General features: G+C 38.4%; 1 protein-coding gene across 1 annotated transcript in view; it reads left to right on the plus strand.

Moving 5' to 3' along the window:
- The window catches only part of NEO1 (neogenin 1), a 212546-nt gene that overhangs the window by 155913 nt on the left and 32938 nt on the right, over positions 1-23695 (plus strand). The window contains exons 11-20 of the mRNA XM_081831880.1: positions 3158-3312; positions 5768-5916; positions 6717-6855; positions 10175-10224; positions 11125-11272; positions 15138-15248; positions 16316-16510; positions 20014-20109; positions 22743-22966; positions 23049-23187. Of these exons, the coding sequence (XP_081688006.1) occupies positions 3158-3312; positions 5768-5916; positions 6717-6855; positions 10175-10224; positions 11125-11272; positions 15138-15248; positions 16316-16510; positions 20014-20109; positions 22743-22966; positions 23049-23187 (1406 nt within the window). The remainder of the gene's footprint in view (positions 1-3157; positions 3313-5767; positions 5917-6716; positions 6856-10174; positions 10225-11124; positions 11273-15137; positions 15249-16315; positions 16511-20013; positions 20110-22742; positions 22967-23048; positions 23188-23695) is intronic.

Genomic DNA, 23695 nt, shown 5'->3' on the forward strand with positions numbered 1-23695 from the left:
CAGGAATTTTTTAATGACGTATCTCTGTATTTTGATGTGCATGTAAATGCCCAAAGCAGTGATTCTCAGCCAGCGACAGTTTGCCTCCATCCCTCAGTGGACATTTGGCCATGTCTGGTGACATTTTTGGTTATTAAACCTCAGATGAGAGAGGATGCTTACTGTCATCCAATGAGTAGAAGCCACAAATGCTGATAAACGTCCTGCAGTGTACAGGACAACCCCTTACAACAAAGAATTATCCCACCCCAAAGCTCAATAGTGCTAAGGTTGAGAAAACCTGACACGAAGAGATCTGGTAAGATATAGGTCAGGATGTGCCACAGTTAGGTGTCAGGGAGGACAGGTTTCGAGGACAGAGAAAAACTGGGACTTTTGGATTTTTTAAAACTATATATGCTTTTGTTTTTAATGAGAATCTGTCACTTCAATTTAAAATTAAATTGTCAGGCAGGAAGACAAGGCAAGTATATATAAAGGAAGAGGAGGTGCAGGAGGATGCAATTTAATTTTGCATGTCTGGTGTTTGATGGATGGGAAAGTAAGAAAGCTTAACTGGCCCAGAGTTCTGGTAGGAATTAGTAAGAGATTATAATAAAGTGGAAGTTTAGAGCCAAATGTCATAATGCCAGTAAGAATTTGGACATAATCAGTTAAGAAGGGACCATTTTAGACTACTGAGCAAGTGTGCACTGTGATTTTATTAAATAGCTTTTTTATGAGCACTACGTAAAGAGAAGAGAAGAAATGAAGTCAGAGAGACAAATCTCCTTAATCTAGGCATGTGGTAGATATGGCCTGGACGAAGGTGAGAGTAGTGACTTGAAGTGAACAGAATAAATCTAGGGAATATTTCAAAGGAAGATTCTTGGAGACTCATGTTTTTGTCATTTAATTTGTGAATGAAGTTTATGATTTCTGAATACAAGCCATGAAGGAGTAGAAAGAACACCAAGTCAGAAGACTAGATCCTGCTTGTTTTGTAAATAGAATTTATTTAACCTTTATAAGCTTAGGTTTTCTCATCTAAAAAAATGAGGGTAGTAACTTTTCATCACAGACTTATAATAAGAATTCAGTGTGAGGATGGAAGCCACTACCTGCATTTACAAATCCCACTACTTCCTGCACTTGAAAAATCAGCCACCAGATGGCACAGTGTGTCTTGGTCATGAGATAATTCTTTTGGGTGCTTGAGTTTCTTGAGATTTCAAAGGGTCCTTCCTCTGCCTTTTCAACTATGAAATGTTCATTCTTTTTTAGTGTAAATAGTACTTTTCTGATATTAGCCACTAAATGTAAAATGCAGAGTAAGTTATTCCAGAAGTTAATAACATTTTAGAGGTGGATGAAGCCTTAGGTATCTTAGTTGAGCCCAGGAATTGGCAAGCTATGGACCCTGGGCCAAATCAGACTTGTTGCAGAGTAAGTTATTCCAGAAGTTAATAACATTTTAGAGATGGACGAAGCCTTAGGTATCTTAGTTGAGCCCAGGAATTGGCAAGCTAGGGACCCTGGGCCAAATCAGACTTGTTATTTTTAGGAGCTAAGAATATTTTTTTGTGTTTTCAAATGGTTACATTTTAATAGGTTATATAAGTAACTACTTAATATTTTCCATTTTGTCTCTTAGCCTGTAAATATTTACTATCTGGCTCAGAAAGAATTAGTGAGCTTGCCAAACCAGAATTAGAGCTCTTAATGCCTAGCCCAGCACTGTCTTAATATAAAATGTACCTTTTCCTTTCTCCTTTGACTCTTAGTTACACATTCTAACCTAAGTTCCATTGCAACCTCACCCATTTATGAGAATTGCACTTTAGAACCCACCCTGGATCTTGTCCTGAAGTCAGAAGTTTTTTTCTAGACAAGCACTTGGTTCTGGGACCTCAGACCCATCTAGAGTTAAAGCTTTTGCAGTACTAGCTAATTATTCTTTCATCTTTAAGGAATCATACGTATTACTGATTTTTTTAATTGTAGTGTTTCTATAGAAGTTTGTTCTAAGTTTTTCGTTCCCTTCACTCATTTCTCCTGGTTTTTTTTCCTTTCACACAGGAACGAACAAAAGATGTACATGGTATTATTACTACACAAAGTTTACATAGAAAGCAAATTTCCATTCATGCATTCTGCACATATCTGTGAGGCTGCTTCCACGTATGAGCATTCTGCTAAGTTCTTCTGTAATATGGGAACATGACTGAGACACTTCAATTTAAAGTAAAATAGCGCTCCCCCCAGCTATCTTTCTCAAGATAGTTCCAACTTTTTGTTTAAACTGTTACGTACAGTGAGCAAAACTGACCTAATCTGTGCTCTCACATGGAGCTTGTAGTTGGGTGAAGTGTAAAATCCCATACTTTCTTTTAGACAGTGATCATTTGTGATCAGAGCAACTATCAGAAACTTCAGAGTGTAAGAAATCAGCTGATACCTCCTTTTAAATCTTGTGATTTAGAGGGTTAGCTCAAGAGAAAATACCTGTCGATATCTCAGGTATCTTTGAGCAATAGCTTTTGGTGCTATAGTTACCCTGCTCTGGTGGACCTAACATTATATATGGACAGGGACTCTATGAAGATGATGTGGGTTCTGTTGGTTTGTTTTAAATTAAAATAAGGTAGTTTTAAAAACTATAGGAAACTACTGAAAAACACTTAAATCTCTGAAATGTAAATGTTCACATACAATCAGACAAATCTGCATAAGGTCATGTAGAACTAAACAAATTTTAATCCGTGATTTCAGGGAAAATTACCAATATCTTAAAGTAAGAATTTTAATGCGACCCGATTATGTAATTTCAAGTAATTTTGTCCAGAGTGGTTTTGGACCTTTTTATTACTCTGTCAGGATAGATACAGATCTCTCCTTACATGATCGACAATCCTTTAAGGCCAGCTATTTGTCTAAAACAAATGAATTCTTCCACAATATTTGTTGAAAACGCTTGTGTAATATAAACTGGTTTTTATTATAGTATGTACAGTAGACTGAGTATAATTATGGACAACCCTCAGTTTGTTTCCTGGAGTCAAGAGTTAAGATTTTGATATGGCATTTATCTATAGGAATTGCAATGAAAATGAAACTGCACATTCTAGAAGTATTCCTAATCAATGCTGTTTCTTTCCACACCCCTCTTTGCCCAAAGGGAACGTGTTGAGAATACCAGTCGCCCAGGAGAAATGCAGGTAACCATTCAAAACCTAATGCCAGCGACTGTGTACATCTTTAGAGTTCTGGCTCAAAATAAACATGGCTCCGGAGAGAGTTCAGCTCCACTCCGAGTAGAAACACAGCCTGAGGGTAAGTCTTCCACCTGTCTGTCAGCCCTACCTGTATGTAGACCATAGGAAGGTCTGCCTTCCATGTAGCCTCGTGTACCATAACAGTGCAGAAGGTACCAGTTCCTTGCCATCGAGGACCTTATGAATTAGTTAGGGGAGATCAAAGTAATTCACATCAAACAGTGGCAAACAGTGTAAGGCAATAGGACTCTGCTGATACACACTCAGATTTTATTGATTCTTTAAGACCTGGCTCAGATGCCTTGTAGACTCTTTCCCTATGATCCCACCTATATGATATTGTACCTCTGTAATTCTAAGGAAAGTAGGCGGTACAATCATTTCTTCAAGGAGTTTGATTAGAAGAAAGAGACTAATGTAGATGGAACCTGATTCTCTTGAGGGTATTTTAGGGATGGAAAGTGGCTATAACAAGTTTTAGCAAAAGACAAATTAATGGAAAGAGATTTGTACTTCATCTGAAGGTATTCAGCCTGTGGCAGGAGAGGTGCAAGTGCTGAAGTCAGCCCTCAGAAAATATTTTACATACTTAGCTGAACAAACCAACTTAAAATTTTTTCCATTTATTATGCCACTGTGCAGGTGAAATGAAAGAATTTCTTAGTGCCTTTTTAGGATCATATTTGTTTATGTGTATCCAATGAATATATTGAAAGTTATTTCAAGGGAATCGGGGGATTGTTTTGTTTTCCTTCCCCTTTAATAACTTAGAGGAAAGTTTCCTGTAGCAGCAGAAGTGTGACAAATCCCACTTGTCAGGCTGCACAAAAAAATGCTCTTAACATTAAGTGAATAACCATGATTCATGACTAAATAAAGCAAACAACTGTCAGAATAACCACATTCAGGTTTCTCTACTTGGGTAGCAAAACTGTCAAGCTGTGGTGCTGTTATTTAAGAAAGCTTGTTTGTTTTACATTTTGCTACGGTTTTTTTTCCTGTTCCTTAAATCTAATGGATTCTGTTAGAGAAACACCGGCACCAGAGAAATTGTTTTTAAATATAGAATGTCTACCAAAGTGTAGGCATAGGCAACCTCTGGAATTTGTGTATAAATTGGTGCTGGAACTTGTCACAAGTTCATCAGTTAGATGAAAAGCATGTAGTAAAGAGGTACGGGAACTGTTGTAGGAGTTAGAGCTGGACTGTCTTCCAGTCACATACATCCCATGGAGGGCGTCGTAGTAATCTTCTGACTGGTCTGCTTGAGTCCACGTGTTAGAATCAGAAAGTGTGCAGCTCCTGGCTCCACCACTCACTGACTTTCTGTCCTGTGGGAGCAGTTCTTAGCCTCTCAACCTCATCTGTAAATAGGGATGATAATAGTGTCCCTCTCATGTGGGTTAGTGCAAAGACATAATTTAAATACATGTAAAGCATTTTAAGCAGGCCTGATTGTAAGCATTCAATAAATGGTAGCTATTTTAAAAATCATTATTCTTTAGTCTTATTCACTTACTGTTTTTCTTCCATGCATACATTTATGTGTCCTTTCTAAACACAGATCTGATCATATCATGTCATATTCCTGCTCATAATTTTTCAGTAATTACCGAACACCTACAAGAGATGAGGCAGACTCCACAGCAGCACATTAGAAGCTCTTCACTATCCGGCTGTGTCCTCCTTCTCAGCATTCTCCCTCCCACATTCATTTAGTATTCACCCTGAACCACATTATACCGTCTTCTCACATGTCCTCCCCATTGACTGGAATAATTTTTCCCTTGGTATCTGAGGAAGCTGTTCCTTCTGGCTCCCCAGAAATCTTCCCAGTCCTTCCCTTGCCTACACACCCCCCTTTCAAAGCAGAGTTGTGTATTCTCTTTCTGTTTTCGTTACAGTCATTATGAAATCTGTAGGCACTTGTGACTTTTGCAACTATTTATATGTCTGAGTTCCCTCTAGACTGGGAATTCTTTGTGGGCTGGGACTCCGTCCATCACCACATCCCCAGTGCCTGGCAAAAGAAGCCTCGCTCTTTTTTAAAAGTTTTTTACTTTAATTCCAGTATAACTAACATACAGTATTATATCAGTTTCAGGTGTACATTAGAGCAATTCAACAATTCTGTACATTACTCAGTGCTCATCAGGATACGTGTCCTCTTTAATCCCCTGAAGACTCTCTTTTTGTGATGGCTGCTTTTATGTACTGCAGTCCTGCTGAAAAACTAGGATTTTATAAACCACAAAAAAAATTCCGCAATGTTTATTTTTTCCTTTGAATACATTTGAGATACTTCACAGATAATTTTTGGTTATAATTTGAGTCTAAAAAGGGAAATGCATTTAATCATATACTATCCTAAAACCACTTCAATCAAATCAGTTGTTTTCTCAGTTTTTATTGTTTTTAAAAACATGGCCATTATGACGTTATTGCTGAGAATGGTGATTGAGGAGTGCAGTAAATTTCATTCATATCTTGCTGTCTCAAAATTTTCTTTCTAGTTCAGCTCCCTGGCCCAGCACCTAACATCCGAGCATATGCAGCTTCACCTACTTCCATCACTGTCACCTGGGAAACACCATTGTCTGGCAATGGGGAAATTCAGAATTATAAATTGTACTACATGGAAAAAGGGACTGATAAAGAACAGGTAAAAGATGAAGCCTTTTTTGGTAAGATTTATTTACCTTAGAGAGAGAGAAAGAATGAGCAGGAGGAGCAGAGGAAGAAGGAGAGAGAGAATCTTAAGCAGGCTCCATACCCAGCGTGGATCCTGACACGGGCCTCCATCCCAGGACCCTGAGATCATGACCTGAGCCAAAACCAAGAGTCAGATGCTTAACCAACTGTGCCACCTAGGTGCCCCAAAGCCATTTTTCAGTTGATTGATTGAAATAGTAGAGTTGAAATATAGTTCCAAAACTCAATACTTGCTTGTCTAGAAATCTCAGAATAAAAAAGTTGTATATAGGAAATGAAAAGTCAGCAGACTTCCTTCTTTCTTTTTTTTTTTAAAAGATTTTATTTATTTATTTGACAGAGAGAGACACAGCGAGAGAGGGAGCACAAGCAGGGGGAGTGGGAGAGGGAGAAGCAGGCTCCCTGCAGAGCAGGGAGCCTGATGTGGGACTCGATCCCAGGACCCTGGGATCATGACCTGAGCTGAAGGCAGTCGCTTAACCGACTGAGCCACCCAGGTGCCCGACTTCTTTCTTTGTACCAAGTTATATTCTGTAGTTTTTATCAGGAGGGGTCACTAAACATCAAGCAATATTTTCTGTAAATTGCCAGTGTTTCTGATTAATCTGCTTTGGTTGTTAAGTAGTATTTTGTAAAAGGGATAAAAATCTGCATTGTATCACATGCAAAATTTGTATAGTTAATTCTTTATTTTGCAGCATTTCTTTTGGCTTGAGTTGTATACGTGTAAATTGTTTTATTTTATTCAAGGATGTTGATGTTTCAAGTCACTCCCATACCATTAATGGGTTGAAAAAATACACAGAGTATAGTTTCCGAGTGGTGGCTTACAACAAACATGGTCCTGGAGTCTCCACACAAGATGTTGCTGTTCGAACGTTGTCAGATGGTGAGTCTTTCTTCCTTTGGAACACACATGCTTGGGGGCCCTGGTAAGGTCATGGCTTTGCTATCAAGAAGATTCAGTTCAAATCCCAGTTCTACCCCTTTTCTGGACTTTAGTTCCTTAACATGTCTGAGCATGCTTCTTTATGCATAAAATGTAGATAATACCAATTTCATTGGGTTTAAAGATTTACTGAGAGAGGGTAGAACTTGCAGTGCCTGGCACTGAATAGTTTCTTTTGTTTTTATTTTTAGGAGGGGCTTTTGTATAAATAAATGTTGTTTGTTCATAACACAAACCATTCCAGGGCTGATGGAAGGCTGGCTTTGTTCCACTTAGCAATCATATTTGTACACCAAATAGCTCTTATTAATTCCTCAGTATTTTGTGACAGTTTCATTTCTTACCTGTGACTGAATTTCTAAGCTAAGTTATATTCATGTAACCATCACCTAGAGCAATATTTTTCAAACTATAGCTTGCCAAGGGGATTGAGTAGATCAAGACCGGCATTTTTAATTTTAATTTTTTTTTTTACTATTTTTAAAATTTAAATTAAATTAATTAACATATAGTATATAATTAGTTTCAGAGGTAGAGTTCAGTGATTCATCAGTCTTATATATCACCTAGTGCTCATTACATCATATGCCCTCCCTAATACCCATCACTTAGTTACTCCATCCCCCTGCCTCCCTCCCCTCCAGCAACCCTCAGTTTGTTTCCTGTGGTAAGAGTCTCTTATGGTTTGTCTCCCTCTCTGATTTCATCTTGTTTTACTTTCCCTCCCTTCCCCTATGCTCCTCTGTTTGTTTCTTAAATTCCACATATGAGTGAAATCATATGATAATTGTCTTTTCTCTGGTTGACTTATTTCACTTCACATAATACCCTCTAGTTCCATCCATGTCATTGCAAATGGCAAGATTTCATTTTATTGATGGCTGAGTAATAGTCCATTGTGTGTGTGTGTGTGTGTGCATATATATATGTACACATATATATATCATATCTTTATGTATATATCACATCTTTATATATATATAATATATATCTTTATACATATACAAATATATGTTTATATTTATATATATATCACATCTTCTTTATATATATATGTATGTATGTATGTATCACATCTTCTTTATCCATTCATCTGTCGATAGACATCTTTCCAGAGTTTGGCTATTGTGGACATTGCTGCTATAAACATTGGGGTGCAGGTGCCCCTTTGGATCACTACATTTGTATCTTTAAGACCAGCATGTTTTAAAAAATATTATTGTTAGAACAGAAAATAACTGTGTTTATTGCAGTTAATAAGTATATATATATATTGTTTCCTAAAAGTCATAATATTTTTCAAGAATTTAGGCCTGTTTGTTTGTAGAATTTTCCTCAGTTTGGGTATGTCTAACAGGGAAATTCTATAAAAAAATAAATAAACTGGCCTGACTTCTTAAAAAATATTAGTCTCATGAAAGAAAACCAGTGCGGGGGGCAATAAAAAAAGTAAAAGGACTATTCAGAGAAAAAATGGGGGATTATCATTCTAGAATCTAGGTTAAAGAAAAAGACACATGAAATCATATAAAACGTGTATTATCTTTGGCTTCTAGATCTGGGAGTAAAATAGCTATCAAGGACAGTATTAATGTTTGGTAGATGTACTATTCAATTTTAAATATTAGATATGTTATTAGTTATGGTACATAATTTTAAAAAATTATTTTGACATTTTAAAACATTAGCTGAAACACATAGCTCAGTCAGGTTCACTGCCCTGAACCTCCTTTGTAGTTTTTTCATCTGTAAAATGGGTTAGACTGTGGACTCTGAGACACAAACTGGAGGTTCTAGAGGGGAGGGGTGTGGGGGGATGGGTTAGCCTGGTGATGAGTATTAAAGAGGGCACGTATTGAATGGAGCACTGGGTGTTATATGCAAACAATGAATCATGGAACACTACATCAAAAACTAATGATGTAATATATGGTGACTAACATAACAATAAAATTTAAAAAATCTATTATGAAGTTGTTTTACAAACATTTAAAATAAATAAATAAAATAAAATGGGAATAGTTATAGAAACTCCTTCGTGGAATTGTTGTAAGGATTAAGTACCTGCCATGTAGGAGCATGCAGCAAATCTTAGCTATGATGATGAAGAAGATGAAGACACCAGCAGCAGCCTTTGTCAGCTGCCTCTGCAGCTAAGTCACAGGTTCTTAACAAGGAGATGATTGGAACCATTCATAGACTTTTTTTTTCAAAACACAGTTGCATAAGTCCTACTCCACAACTTCCGTTCCTGAATCTCTGGGCTGAAGCCTGATGTTCTTTTTTAGCACAAGATAGAACATTGAGCAAGACATGGTCTCTGTCCTCTAGAAGCATATAGTGCAGTGGGCACTTAGTCATATATCTGGTCACCAAATGTCAGAGAAAGGGAGAGAAAAGTTTCCATGGATGGACTAGGAGAAAAGAGTTAAAGTCAGCATTTTGTGAGTGGAGAAGAAATTAATCAGGTTTACTTAAATTCTTTTTGCTTGCTATAGTTACTACAAAGAGGGATGCTGGAAGGTGTGTGGATCATAAAATTTGAGATAGCTCTGTCTTGTGTTCTCATATGTGAGAAACTAAAGTTATGCAGCTATTTGTTTAACCAATAGTCCCAAACTTCTCATACTGAAATGAGTGTTCCCTGCTCTAGAAGTTGCCTTGGGAAGCCAGATGGTCCCTTTACCGAAGCTGTCATTGTAAATATCTCTTTATTCTACTTGGGAATTGTGTTCAAAACCAGTTTAGGAACCCCACAGGAATGCAGAGCTCACTGATTTATGTACCTCGTATTTTGGACTCATAACAGCATTACCTAGTACATATACTTGCCATATTCATTAGATTTGTTTCCAGAAAATTTGTGGCTCTTCCCCAAGATAAAGATATGCCATCAACAAGAATATTCAAAAGAATATGTTGAAGGTTCAGAATGTACCTGGGGTCTAGAAAAGTTTAGAGTCACTGTCATATTCTTGAAATCAGTATTTGACTTCCCAAAGGTGCAACCTGACTTGGGTATGGATGCCTTTATAAGAACGTGTCTCATTTTTTTAAGTGAATCAACTGTGGCCACACCTTATCCACGTACTGCTATCAACATGAGGGCATTGGCAGCTAGATTTAGACCTTTCAGTTGCATAATTAGTGTTTGAGATGCGCATTTGTGTAAAGTCTGGCCAGGAATATCACATGATGCAGTGATATGTGGGTGATTGAAAAAATTTTCTTTTTTCTTTTTTTTTTTTTGCCTGTCCAGTTCCCAGTGCTGCTCCTCAGAATCTGTCCTTAGAAGTAAGAAATTCAAAGGTAAACTTTATATTGCTATTCATTTTTACTGGCATACTACTAAGTCTCAGAAGGACTTATAGAGAGGGAGATTCTATATCAAAAGAATCGTACTCAAGCAGAGAAATAAGGTGTCATAGATATTACACCTTCCAATAAAGCTGGACTTAGAAACCGACTCCGTGTTTTCTGTTTAACTTTACTGCCTTTCTCTGATGCCAAGATTAAGTTAGTCTTTCTGCAGATACATTGTAGTTTGCAAATCCTGACATTATAGATCTTAACAGTTCAGAACATTGGTGATGAGATGGAAAGAGGTAAGTTGTTTATGATACCATGGCCCCTTAGTACTGTGAAGTGAAGGTAGACATCCATCAGAACGGTACATAGGCTCAGACTCCCTCCTGGCCACGTCCACTATACACTGAAGGCCATGTGTGCCTCTCCAAGGCCCAAAGCCGCTTCTGGGCTACATTGACAATTGAGACACTCAGTCCTTTCAAAAAGCACCATGGGAATCCTTGTTCTTTAATTAAAAACCAGCTATTAATTAATGATTCCCTTCTTGGAGAGTTTTAGGCAGAATTGTCTAATTTCAGCCATTCCACAATGGAGATAGCAGAGAACCTTACACCTAACCATAGTTTACTTCATAATCTATGTGCTCTGACCTTACATTTTCCTTCTGAAAGCTTTTCTGAGACTTTTGCCTAAATGTCTAAATACCCAGGAAAATAAGGGCCCAGAGCATACTGCCTGCAAATATAATCTTCCCAAAAAATAATTTTGAGTGATCCCTAAGTAAAACTCTGTCTTTGCACCCTGCTGCCTTATGTCAGTGAATTCAGGATAGTAATTTATAAAACAGGACCAAGCTTTTTGATATATTCAGTCTTTTCCCTATAATCTTGTCTTTCCCAGAGTATTGTGATTCACTGGCAGCCACCTCCTCCAGCCACACAAAATGGTCAGATTACTGGCTACAAGATTCGCTACCGAAAGGCCTCCCGAAAGAGTGATGTCACTGAGACCTTGGTAACTGGGACACAGTTGTCTCATCTGATTGAAGGTAAGCTGCCTTGCATGTGGGTGAAAGGTAGGAGATGGCGTCTTTCTCAGGCATTGAGTTATGCTAGTCTAATAACTACTCTGAGCGGTTGACTTAAAGTGAAAACAGTTCAAAAGAATTCGTAACGGTTCAGTCTACTTCTGACTTCATAAAAGTTAATGGAACACAATCTTATAGGTTCTGTCATCTCTGAGTGTTGAGTTTTATTTCTTTACTTGTGGTTTTCTGTATTCTCCACATTTTCTTTTTTGCATGTATATACAACAGATTTTCCTCAACTTACGATGGGGTTATGTCCCAATAAACCCATCAAAATTTGAAAATATCCTAACTCAAAAATACATTTAACACACCTAACCTGCCAAAATCATAGCTTAGCCTAGCCTACCTTAAATGCGTTCAGAACACTTACATCAGCCTACAGCTGGACAAAACCATTTAACACAAAGCCTATTTTATAACAAATTATTAGATACCTCATGTACTTTATTGAATACTGTACTGAGATTGAAAAACAGAATGTAAGTGTATAAGGAGTTTACCCTCGTGACCCCAAGGCTGACTGGGAGCTGCTCCTGCCCCTCCCAACATCACAAGAGAGGATTGTGCCTCCTATCTCTAGCCTGGGAAAAGATCACAATTCAGAATTTGAAGTACAGTCTCTACTGCATGCGTATTGCTTTTGCATCACTGTAAAGTCAAAAAATATTAAGTTGAACCACCCTAAGTCTGTATTGGTTTTTTGCAATCTCAAAACAAGGCAAAACAAAGCTATATAGGCCAAATATCTACTGTAAAGGTCTACAGAGATCTACAAAATGATTTTTTTTACACTGACACCACTCGTGTATGTGGCCTGAAACATTTGTGAATAGCTATAGTAGTGCAGTAGTCTTTCTTGCTACTACTTGCTACATGATAAAGTTTTAGAGAAGTCTGTCTGGGATAGCTCCTTTTGTGTAGTTTTCCCTTTATGTGCAGCAGACCAAGTGGCATATTAGGTAACAATGGGCCCTGCTCCATCTCTAATATGGGCTTCCTCTATAGATGACAGAATAGCCCCCTCTTTCTTCCCCCAGTAGGGGGAGTAGACTTGGCTCTGCAAGGGCCAGTTGGCTTTGCAGGAGAAGCATGGGAAGAAGATGAAGTGCTTTTTGCTCTTTGGATATTGGGACTGTGCTTATAAAGAATAAAGATAGATGACCCTAAGAAACCATTTTGGGGGTTCCTAGCAGAGCTGGTAGAAGAAAACTGCAAGAATTGGAGATATTGACATCCTTATCTAAGCCCTGAGAATGAATTTCATCACCCTTGGGGAGCTCTCAGCTTCCCTTACATTGCTCCCTCCTTGGTAGAGAAGCTTGACATCAGCCACTTTCCTATGCCTCCAGGGGTCAAGTTCTTGATAGAACCAAGATCTGGGGTCAAAAAGTGTAGTGGGATGAGTTTCTAAGAATTAGTTGAGTCACTGACAGTGAAAACTTGTACTCTGGTAACTTGTAACTCTGAAAACCCAGCAAGGTTTTCTCCTTACTCTTCACCTCAAAGATGGGATTGACTTCTTTCAAAATAGGTGAATGTTTGTCTCCAAGGGTAGTTTTCAGTCTTGGAGTTTCTTCACATGAACCCCACAGCTCTAAGCTGCGGCGAGTACACATGGTTGCAGTGGTGTTGCTGAGACAGCTCACTAAAGGAGCGTTACAGTACAATTGGTCTCGTGTGTTCTTAAAAACCAGTTGCCGTGAGAGACTCTGGACTCCGGAAAACAAACTGAGGGTTACAGAAGGGAGATGGGTGGGGGATGGGGTAGCCGGGTGATGGGTATTAAGGAGGGCATGTGTTGTGATGAGCACTGGGTGTTATACACAACTAATGAATCGTTGAACACTACATCAAAAACTAATGATGTATTATATGTTGGCTAATTGAAAATTAAAAAAAAAAAACAGTTGCTGATTTGACTCCAAATACAGGTAACATTTCCCATGCATAACAGTACCTGTATACCAGCTACTGTTCTTGTTGCTAATAATGTAAAAACAGAATATAGTCCTGGACCATGAGGAGGCTGTTCATTTTCTCAATGAAACGTTTGATGTGTAAGCAAAATAATCATCTTCATGGTAAAAATAGATTTTTCTTTATGGAGAAAATCATTGCATTTTAAAATCATATTTAGATTCATTTGTTTAACAGACTTTATTGAACTTGTTACTAGTGTGTGCTGGTACTGGGTATATAATGGTGAGCACAGATGGACATCTTTGCTCTCTTGAAGCATTAACTTGAAGCTTGATAAGCATCAGAGAGCAATATGGATTACCAGGATCCTGTCCTGAACCACAAATTACGTGACTCTGTTTTAGCCAGAAGTAATTGTTGTTTCTTCATTCTGTACCACTCATGGCACTTAACACATTCTGCCATATCTTTATAATACGAATTGTGGGCCCTAGTTGAGTCTATGAACTCTGTAGGTAACCTGGGAGGAAAGGAACTCTTAGCCTTTTTACACATGCATCTCTTGCTCACATGTGTGTGCACACACTCCCCCCTCCCCCCCCCCCCGATCTCTTGCTTGCTGTCTTACACTCTAACTCTCCCCAGAGGGGAGGGAATGATAATTTGATTGGTTGAATTCTTTCAGGACCTCAGTTGAGCCATGTTTGCCAGTAGTCCATATTATTTGTCTATTAACAGTACAAACACATGCACAGCCTTCTCTGGCACTTTCTGCTTCAGTGTATGCAGGGAGGTGACAGGTAAACTGACAGGCCCAGCCATGTGGCTTCTCCTTCTGCCTTGCTTGTTGCTTTCTTATGGGCAGACAGCTTCAGGATGGGCCTGCTGGGAACCATACCTCCCATCTCTTCTCTCACCACGTGACAGGATTCATTCACTGAGCCATCCTGCATCCTGGCCACGTTCTCTCTCTCTCTGTGGTTCTCTCCTTAGACCTTCTTTACAATGCTGCTGGCCAGAGATCCCAATATGTCAATATGGGGAGGTAGGATCATTTCTCATAACCTTGTAAGATGTAATGCAATATTTAGTATGTAAGTGCTCTAAAGATGTATACACGTGAAGTGTACACTGAAAAATAGTTAAGATGGTAAATTTTGTTGTGTGTTTTATCATAAAAAAAAGAAAAAAATGGATGCATGAATTATCTGAATAGCTGACCATATTATTGGCTGTTGCTCTACTTTGTAGGGTAGACTTTTACATGTGGATTTTTGTTGCCTTCAGTACATTGGTATATTTATTACTCATAGTCATTATGAAAAATTGCATAAAAGAAAGGCTTTATTCCTCTTATTGTATATACTTATGGGTAGGTAAGCTGTTGTGAAAAAGATTTGTAGGCCTACTCTTGTCATGGGGTGGCTCAGAGAACAGAGGTGAGGTAACCCATTAGGAATTACATCTTTTAATTCCTTTCCATCTTGGGTGTCTTCTGAGACCAACTGACTTTGTTCCATTGTCATGACTCTTTCATTATCCTTGACCTCTTTTTGACCTTAGCTTCCTTAGTAACAAAATGAAGGGATTACATTAAATGATCTCTGAGGGGCCTTCAAGCTCTTAAAAAAAAAAAGGATCTGTAATCTCCTGGGAACTCTGGTCACTGGTTTTCCTCTTGAATGTATGGGCTTCAGCCTCTGCTGGAGATGTGGGAGCTCGGCTGTGCTGTGGAGATGTATTGCGTGTGCTCTCTAACTTTAACCGAAACTTCATCAAGATGGTAGCTGTGTACTGATTTGGTGGATGAGATACTCAATGAGAAATTGTTAATCTTTTGTTTTCCAGACTCTTATTTCAGCTTGGTTTTTTTTGTTTTTTTTTTTTGTCGTTTGGGTCTCAGGTCTTGATCGGGGGACTGAGTATAATTTCCGAGTGGCTGCTCTAACAGTCAACGGCACAGGCCCGGCTACTGACTGGCTGTCTGCTGAAACTTTTGAAAGTGACTTAGATGGTAAGAACAACAGTCTACAGGATTGGGAGAAGCTAGGTACTAACTGACTGTAGTCAAATTAGTTAAACTGGAAACCCACAGATTTGGGGGCGTATATGGCTTAAGTCTGTGAACTTTACCGTATTACACTCCTGTCATTACTGTAATGCAGCCAGTCTCCTGGAGAGCTGCCCCTGCCCCCGCCCCACCCCCACCCCAGTGGCTTTTACAACCTGTCCCTTCCAGCAGGACCAGAACAAATAAGTCTAGTTTTTTATCAAGGCCACTGAATAGATGAATGATCTGAAATTTAACACTGAGCCACATCAATCCGCCTTTTTCAGCTACGGTTTTCCATTTCCCTTAGTCCTGGACACCTTGCCCTTTCCCTACCTCTTTATTCAGTGAGCACCTTTATGTAGGTGTGTATATGCCTTTATGAGACACAGGTGTTGCACTTGGGAGACCAAACACCTGGGTCCTTATTCTCATTCTTGGTTTGCTAATTTTTAAATTTAGATAGCAAGTTATACCTTGAAGTAACGGATTTGAAAGATATACTATAAATTACTACCTTTTTTAAGCCTCTTAGTCTCCCACCATTTAAATCAATACGTGGTTCTAAAGTTTCCCTTTTTCTGACTTATATTACTTAGGGGAATAAATAATTGATACAATCGCTGTAATGTGATACTTGATCATCTGTTGACAACAGGCTTCTAATTAGTTGGTGTTATGCCTTTCTCATTCCACCTAGTTGAGTCTGGGACTCAGATGTGGGACCAAGAGGAATGAATAACTATTGAAAGGCAGTTTGTTTCTCTCCATTAGGTAGAGGTTCTTAGATCTCCTTGTCTTCCCTTCCAAATTAATACTGCATTGTCTTGTATTTCAGGCTGTTTGGGTTTTGCTTTCTTCTTAGAATATAGTAAAACCATGAGCCATACTTCACTATACATACAGATTCTCTGTGAATTCTTGGGCATAATGGAAAAATCTTAGCCCCAGATAATTTGGCAGGAGGCCAAACATCATGCCCCAAGGATGGTAAATATTCTAAAGTCTTGCTTTTCTGCTTTCTTTCCCAGAAACTCGTGTTCCTGAAGTGCCTAGTTCTCTTCATGTGCGGCCACTGGTTACTAGTATTGTAGTGAGCTGGACTCCCCCAGAGAATCAGAACATTGTGGTCAGAGGTTATGCCATTGGTTATGGCATTGGCAGCCCTCACGCCCAGACCATCAAAGTGGACTATAAACAGCGCTATTACACCATCGAAAATCTGGGTATGTATGCTAAGTAGAAGAAGTAATTGCATGTGGGATTTCTTTCTTCTGACATTTGATTGTATGATAATTTTATTTTTACAGAAAACTTTAAAAAATACTACAAAGGGGCGCCTGGGTGGCTCAGTCAGTTAAGCGTCTGACTTTTGATTTTGGCTCAGGTCATGATCTCAGGTAGGGCTCTGCACTGGGCACAGAGCCTGCTTAAGATTCTTTCTCTGCCCCTCCCCCACCCCACTCACATTCTCTCTCCCTCTCAAAAAAAAGTAGAGAATTTCTATATATTCTTCACTAAGAATGCCCAAAAGTTAACATTTCACCACATGTGCTTTATCATTCTCTATCTTCCTGTACATATATATTTTTTCACTGAACCATTTGAGAGTAAGTTACAGATGGGATGCCCCTCCACCCTCTGATACTTTAATGTGCTTTTCTTAAAAATGAGGGCATTTTCGGGCGCCTGGGTGGCTCAGTTGGTTAAGCGACTGCCTTCGGCTCAGGTCATGATCCTGGAGTCCCTGGATCGAGTCCCACATCGGACTCCCTGCTCGGCAGGGAGTCTGCTTCTCCCTCTGACCCTCCCCCCTCTCATGTGCTCTCTCTCAAATAAATAAATAAAATCTTTAAAAAAAAAAAAAAAAAAATGAGGGCATTTTCTAATATAACTACAGTACAGTTATCAAAGTCAGCAAATTAACACTCAGACAATATCTCTAGACTTTATTTATATTTTACTAGTTGCTCCGTTAACATCCTTTATAACAAAAGAAAAACATTTTTTTCTGGTCCAGGATCACTTGTTGCATTTAGTTATCATGTCTCATTAGTTTTCTCTTGATACAGAACAGTTCCTTGGGTTTTTCTTGAATTTTATGACTATGACATTTTTTTATTAAAGATTTTATTTATTTATTTATTTGAGAGAGAATGAGATAGAGAGCATGAGAGGGGGGAGGGTCAGAGGGAGAAGCAGACTCCCTGCTGAGCAGGGAGCCTGATGCGGGACTCGATCCCGGGACTCCAGGATCATGACCTGAGCCGAAGGCAGTCGCTTAACCAACTGAGCCACCCAGCGCCCGACTATGACATTTTTGAGAAGTATAAACCATTTATATTTTGTAGAATGTCTCTTAGTTTAGACTTGCCTAATATTTCCTCACTACTCTCAGCTTATGCATTTTTGGAAGGACTAACATACATACATTGTGTTCTTGTCAGTACATCGTATCAGGAGGCATGTGAAAGTCTGGTGCTAGTGATGTTAACTTTAATCACTTAGTTCAGAGGGTATCTGCTACATTCCCTAAAGTTATTGTTTTCTCCTTTAGAATTAATAAATACTTTGTGGGGGAAATACTTTGAGTCTTTGTAAACATCTTGTTTCTCGTCAAACTTTCATTCACTAGTTTTAGCGTCTTTAGTAACAGTTGTTACTGTGGTGTTTCCCAAGTGAATTTCTAATTCTATTATTTCTTCTACATTTATCAGCATTCTTTGATAAAGAAGAACTTTCCTTCTCTTCCTTAGTGAAAGAATGCCAAATGGGAGTCTATGACTGATTCCTCTATTTGACATCTTCCATCTTTCTTTGAGCACTTTCTTCCTTTTTTTTTTTTTTAAAGATTTTATTTATTTATTTGAGAGAGAGAGAATGAGAGACAGAGAGCAGGAGAGGGAGGAGGGTCAGAGGGAGAAGCAGACTCCCCGCTGAGCAGGGAGCCTGATGTGGGACTCGATCCCGGGACTCCAGGATCATGACCTGAGCCGAAGGCAGTCGCTTAACCAACTGAGCCACCCAGGCGCCCCTACTTTCTTCCTTTTTGACACAGTAAGATATAGTGGGCTCATCTGATATTTTCCTATCCTTAGCCCTTGAATCAGTCATTTCTCCAAGGAATGCTGGTTTATTTTATGGAAAATGACATTTAGAAACCAATATCTGAGCACTATACACATTCCTTGTTATCAGGGTAGAAAATCCTCATGCATCTACAAAAAAGGCTACCAAGACTATAAGTGAGTTCAGCAAAGTCACAGGATACAAAGTTGATATACAAAAATAGTTATATTCCCATGTACTAACAATAAGCAGTTGGAAGTTGAAATTAAAATAAAAGTACTACCTACGCAGCATCAAAAAAATAAAATACTTAGAGATAAACTTTAAAAATATGAACAAGGTCTGTACACTGGAAATTAGAAAATTATTGCTGAGGGAAATTAAGGGTGACTTAAATAAGTAGAGGTATCATGTTTATGGATCGGATAATATTATTAAAATGACAGTTCTCCCCAGTGCAATTCCAAGTAAAATCCTGACAGACTTTTTTATAGAAATTGATAAACTTAATTCTAAAAGTCAAAGGAACTAGAATAGCCAAACAGTTTTGAAAAAGAGAAATCAGGTAGTATGGTCTTTTCAACATTTCTTCAGATGTCTTCTAAAGACCCACATTACCTGATTTCAGGACTTACATGAGGCTACTGTAGTCGAGACATTGTGGTGGTATTGGTGCAAAGGTAGGTGTTACAGATCAATAGAACAGAATGGAGTCCAGAAATAGATCCATATATATATGGTCAATTGATTTTTGACAAACACAATAAGATAATTTAGTGGGGAGAGTGTAGTCTTTTCAGCAAAAGGTGTGGGAAGAATTGGATATCTGTATGAGAAAGAAAGGGAACTTTCCTTGACCTTTATTTCACATCATACACAAAAACAGAGCTAAATGCAAGAACTAAAACCATAAAACTTCTAGAGGAAGACAGGAAAAAACCTTCATGGCTTTGAGGTAGACAAGGATCTCTCAGGATGTATAAAGCATAAGTTATAAAATTAAAAAATTAATCTATAGCACTTCTTTGAAATTTGAAACTTCCAACTTTTGGAGAGACAGCAATAGAGTGAAAAGACGAGCCACAAACTAGGAGAAAATACTCACCATTCAAATATCTGACAAAGAATTTGAGTCCAGAAAATATAAAACTCTTCCAACTTAATAAGAAGATGACAATCCAGTAAAAGAGTAGGCAGAAGATTGGGATGGGCAGTATACCAGAGAAGATATATGAGTGGACAGTCAGCACATGAAAAGAGTCTCAACATCATTAATCATTAGAGAAATGTAAGTAAAACCACAGTGAAATACCAAGTTCCACCTATGGGCTTACAACACATGAAAATCCTATTTACTCATTCTCATCCAAGCCCTCCGCTGTACAGTAACATCACTACACCATTGGTTAGGTGAGGCCAAGAGAGGATCCAGGCACAGCCATCCTCACTTCTGGGACTGCTCTGAAACATTGATCCCATTTTTTCTGTGCTGTGTGTGCTGCCATCTCTACATTTCCCCACACCCTGGAGGAATCCCACAGAAACGTTTTTAAAATCTTTCCTGACTTTCTCTGCACCTAAGATCATGCACCGTCACCCTTGAATTTTTTAAATTCTGGAGAATGTTTTCCTAAGTGTTTTCACTTGTTTCCTTCTTCAGATCCCAGCTCTCACTATGTGATAACCCTGAAAGCCTTTAACAACGTGGGTGAGGGCATCCCCTTGTATGAGAGCGCTGTGACCAGACCTCACACAGGTAAGCCATCCTGTCCGCCTCTGTCTTCAGCATTTTTTCCAGCAGCTTATGTGGAATGTTGGCATGAGGTCTGTCCCATAGGTATCAGTGAAAGGGAAAGTATATGCCAGCGTGGGCTGCAGGCTTCATATAGGAAACGAGGCTTTCAACACAGAGATCGCCATTAATTTCTGTTTTGCTTTTTAGAAAATGCTAACAATCTAGTCATTCATATAAATAATTCCATGTAGATATGTAGCACATTTTTAATATGTTGGGATCTAGAAACTGTAGTTTTGAGAGAATTACAAGTGATTTTAGGGGCACCTGGGTGGGCTTAGATGGTTAAGTATCTGACTCTTGATTTTTGTCTCAGGTCATGATCTCAGGGCTGTGAGATCAAGCCCTACATCAGGCTCCATGCTGGGCATTTAGCCTGCCTAAGATTTTCTCTCTTCCTCTCCCTCTGCCCCTCCCCACCCCTAAAAAAAAAGTGACTTTCATCTTTTGGTCATGTGAGTTACAACTAAAATGAGTGAAAAAAAATGAACGGGTCTCTGTATCTCTGGAGGAGTTAGATAGGTTACTGATGGTCTCAGTAAATGTGTATGATCAGTGAATCCAGCATTTTCTTTACTAGTCACCTGAGTTGATTGGGAAAGTAGTCTTCTATTTGCTTTTCATAAGCTTTATATATATAAGGAGTATAAAGTCAGTGGTACCATCCATTTGATCAACTGTACATTTATTACAAATGAGACCAAAATATTATTTTTTGTAATAAAGAAATATATAATGTAAAATTTCTGTAGATAAAACATCTAATATAGGGCTGAATGAGAAAGTTTGTTGAAATAAATACATTAGACTTGTAAAAAGGGTCCTGAAAACCCAAGAATTTATCATTTGCAGAAATGCTCTTTTCCATTTGTTTTCTAGAGCTGTGTATCTCTATTGCCTGCTGTATTTTCTGGATATTTTGTGTAATAATGCAAATTTCACATTATTCTTTTTAAAAAGATCATCTCTGCCCCTTTTTTTCTTTAATGCTTCTACTTAACAAGACCAGCATCATCACTACATGTTTGGTAGTTCTGTCCTGTCTTCTCCTGTGTGCTTACAATTTATAAGTTCTTTTGCAAAGAGCTTTGGTATTCCAGAAAGGAAAAAAAAGTAAGATGAAAAAGAGAATATTTAGATAAGTGGTTTGCTACTTTCTTAAATTAGCCTATAATAGAAAAAACTTTTTTGAAATTTTCTCTTATGTCACTTAAAAATAATAGCCTTCTGGTTAGAAGTATACAAGGAAATGTTCCTAAGTCATGTAACCTTGTTATCTTCTCCAAGAGTTATTACAAATAAAAAAAAATTCTCAAAGAAGTCTAATGATTTTTGCACCTGACGGTGCATTTTCTATAACTAATTGGTTTGTTTCCTGATCTTTGAACAAAGCCCTTGACTATAATGTATGCTGTTCCTCTGTTACTTTAGTCCTCATTGTGTAGGAAATACACAAATGGAGACTATTACGTTAGTTTGGCACTTACTCATAAACAAGGTCCATGCCATTTCAGGTTTTGAGTTACAGGAAGGGCTATTCTCCTTAACCAGGTGGGAAACCCATTTTAAAACCTTAACTTAAAATAAATCAATATGTATGTACTTAGAAAACCTGACCAAGAGTTGATAAAGCCCAGGGGATCCTACTGTATTGTCCTGGGCTCATGGTCCTTGGTGCCTGTGTGCACATTCTAGCCTCTGTTTTGACACTGAGCTTAGAGAAGGTGTCAGCTGCATATGGCACAGGACATACATGAGTATAGACTTTTCTTTCTATCGAATAAGTATTCTGATTTCTTATGTTCATAAAGGCTGTCACTTGGTCCCATAAGTATGTCATTTCACATAACCGATTGGGATTCATTAGGTGGGTTATTCTCTTGATTCTACTGGAGAAAGCATAGCAGATATTCCTTCATGGTGTTAGCCTACCTTTTCTTCAGGAAGAGTAATGCCCTTGAGTTCCTTTGATTTATTTGGATGTGAGCCATTTTGCTTTTAGACCCAGGACATCAGCAGATCTGAACTAGACCCTGTGTGGGTATCAGATAACCCTAAAACCAAGGCCAGGCTAAGTTGCCGTTGGCTGGCATTCAGGACTCAGGCTTGAGAATAGGACCCTTACATGTTCGTTGACCTGCATTGATAAGCCATGTCCCAAAAACTCAGTCACATTCATCGAAATACCAAAACAGATAATGAGCTTTGTGATGCTTGTTCTGAAATTACACCCTTGATTTTAAAAGTACTTTGTATCTTCTCACAATCCTTTTTGGAAAGGAGATAGAATTTTCAAGTAATTTAAAGAAAATTCAAGTATGAATATGTTAATATAATCATTGGATTATCAATTGTTAATATACCTAGAGAATACAGTAGAGAATATAGTTAATTATTTCCCTAGACATTTTCCTGCAAATTTTTCCTGAAAGAACACAAGTGGGAGTAATGAATGGTGGTTATCTATTAACTCTAGATTCTCTTTCTCTTTCTCCATTTCTCACCTTTCATTCCATTATATTACCCTGCATTTTCCTTTTCTTTTCTGTTTATGTTAAAATGCCACTTCCCTTTTTTAATTACTTTTTACCCAGACACTTCTGAAGTTGATTTATTTGTTATTAATGCTCCATACACTCCAGTGCCAGATCCCACTCCCATGATGCCACCTGTGGGAGTTCAGGCTTCCATTCTGAGTCATGACACCATAAGGATCACATGGGCGGACAACTCACTGCCCAAACACCAGAAGATTACAGATTCCCGGTACTACACAGTCCGATGGAAAACCAACATCCCAGCAAACACCAAGTACAAGGTACTGGCACATTTGCTCTGGGTGAGAAAATCTAGCTCTTGATATTTCCTAATTCTAAAGTTCTTGATTCTTATGCCTCCAGAATGCAAATGCAACAACTTTAAGTTACTTGGTGACTGGTTTAAAAGCAAATACACTGTATGAATTCTCTGTGATGGTGACCAAAGGTCGAAGATCAAGCACGTGGAGTATGACAGCCCATGGGACCACCTTTGAATTTGGTATGTGTTGTCTGAATCTTACATCACACGGCATTTCTTCTCTTTGTAAGACGTGAAAGCCAGTGGAAGTCCAGCTAATGCTGGGCCACATTCCAAGTCATGAGACTTCTCATCACCTGCTTCTACTACCCAAGGAAAGAATCAAGGGCATGAATTAACCCACTTACAGAAAATAGTGAGCAGCACAGCTGGAGTTCAGTGTTTGCTTTTTCAGCTGATGAATTAGGTTTTCTTCGTCACTGAACAAGAACATTAGCAAATAATGGGATAATAGAATGCAAAGTATACTAGATTTTAGGAATCAAGGGACTTGAGTTCAGTCCCAGGTCAACCAAATACTGACTGTGTAAGTCATAAGTAAGTCATCCAGCCTGTCATTTCTTCCATCTGCAAAAGAGGGGTGATAATAATATCTGCTTTTCCTACCTTATAGGGTTATTGTAAGGTAAAATAAACAGATGAGAAAGCACATGGTAATTTTAAAGCACTGTGTAGATGTAAAGGATTA

This window comes from Leptonychotes weddellii, chromosome 9 (assembly GCF_054177405.1).
Source record: "Leptonychotes weddellii isolate Sample4059 chromosome 9, ASM5417740v2, whole genome shotgun sequence".
NCBI classification, from domain to species: domain Eukaryota; kingdom Metazoa; phylum Chordata; class Mammalia; order Carnivora; family Phocidae; genus Leptonychotes; species Leptonychotes weddellii.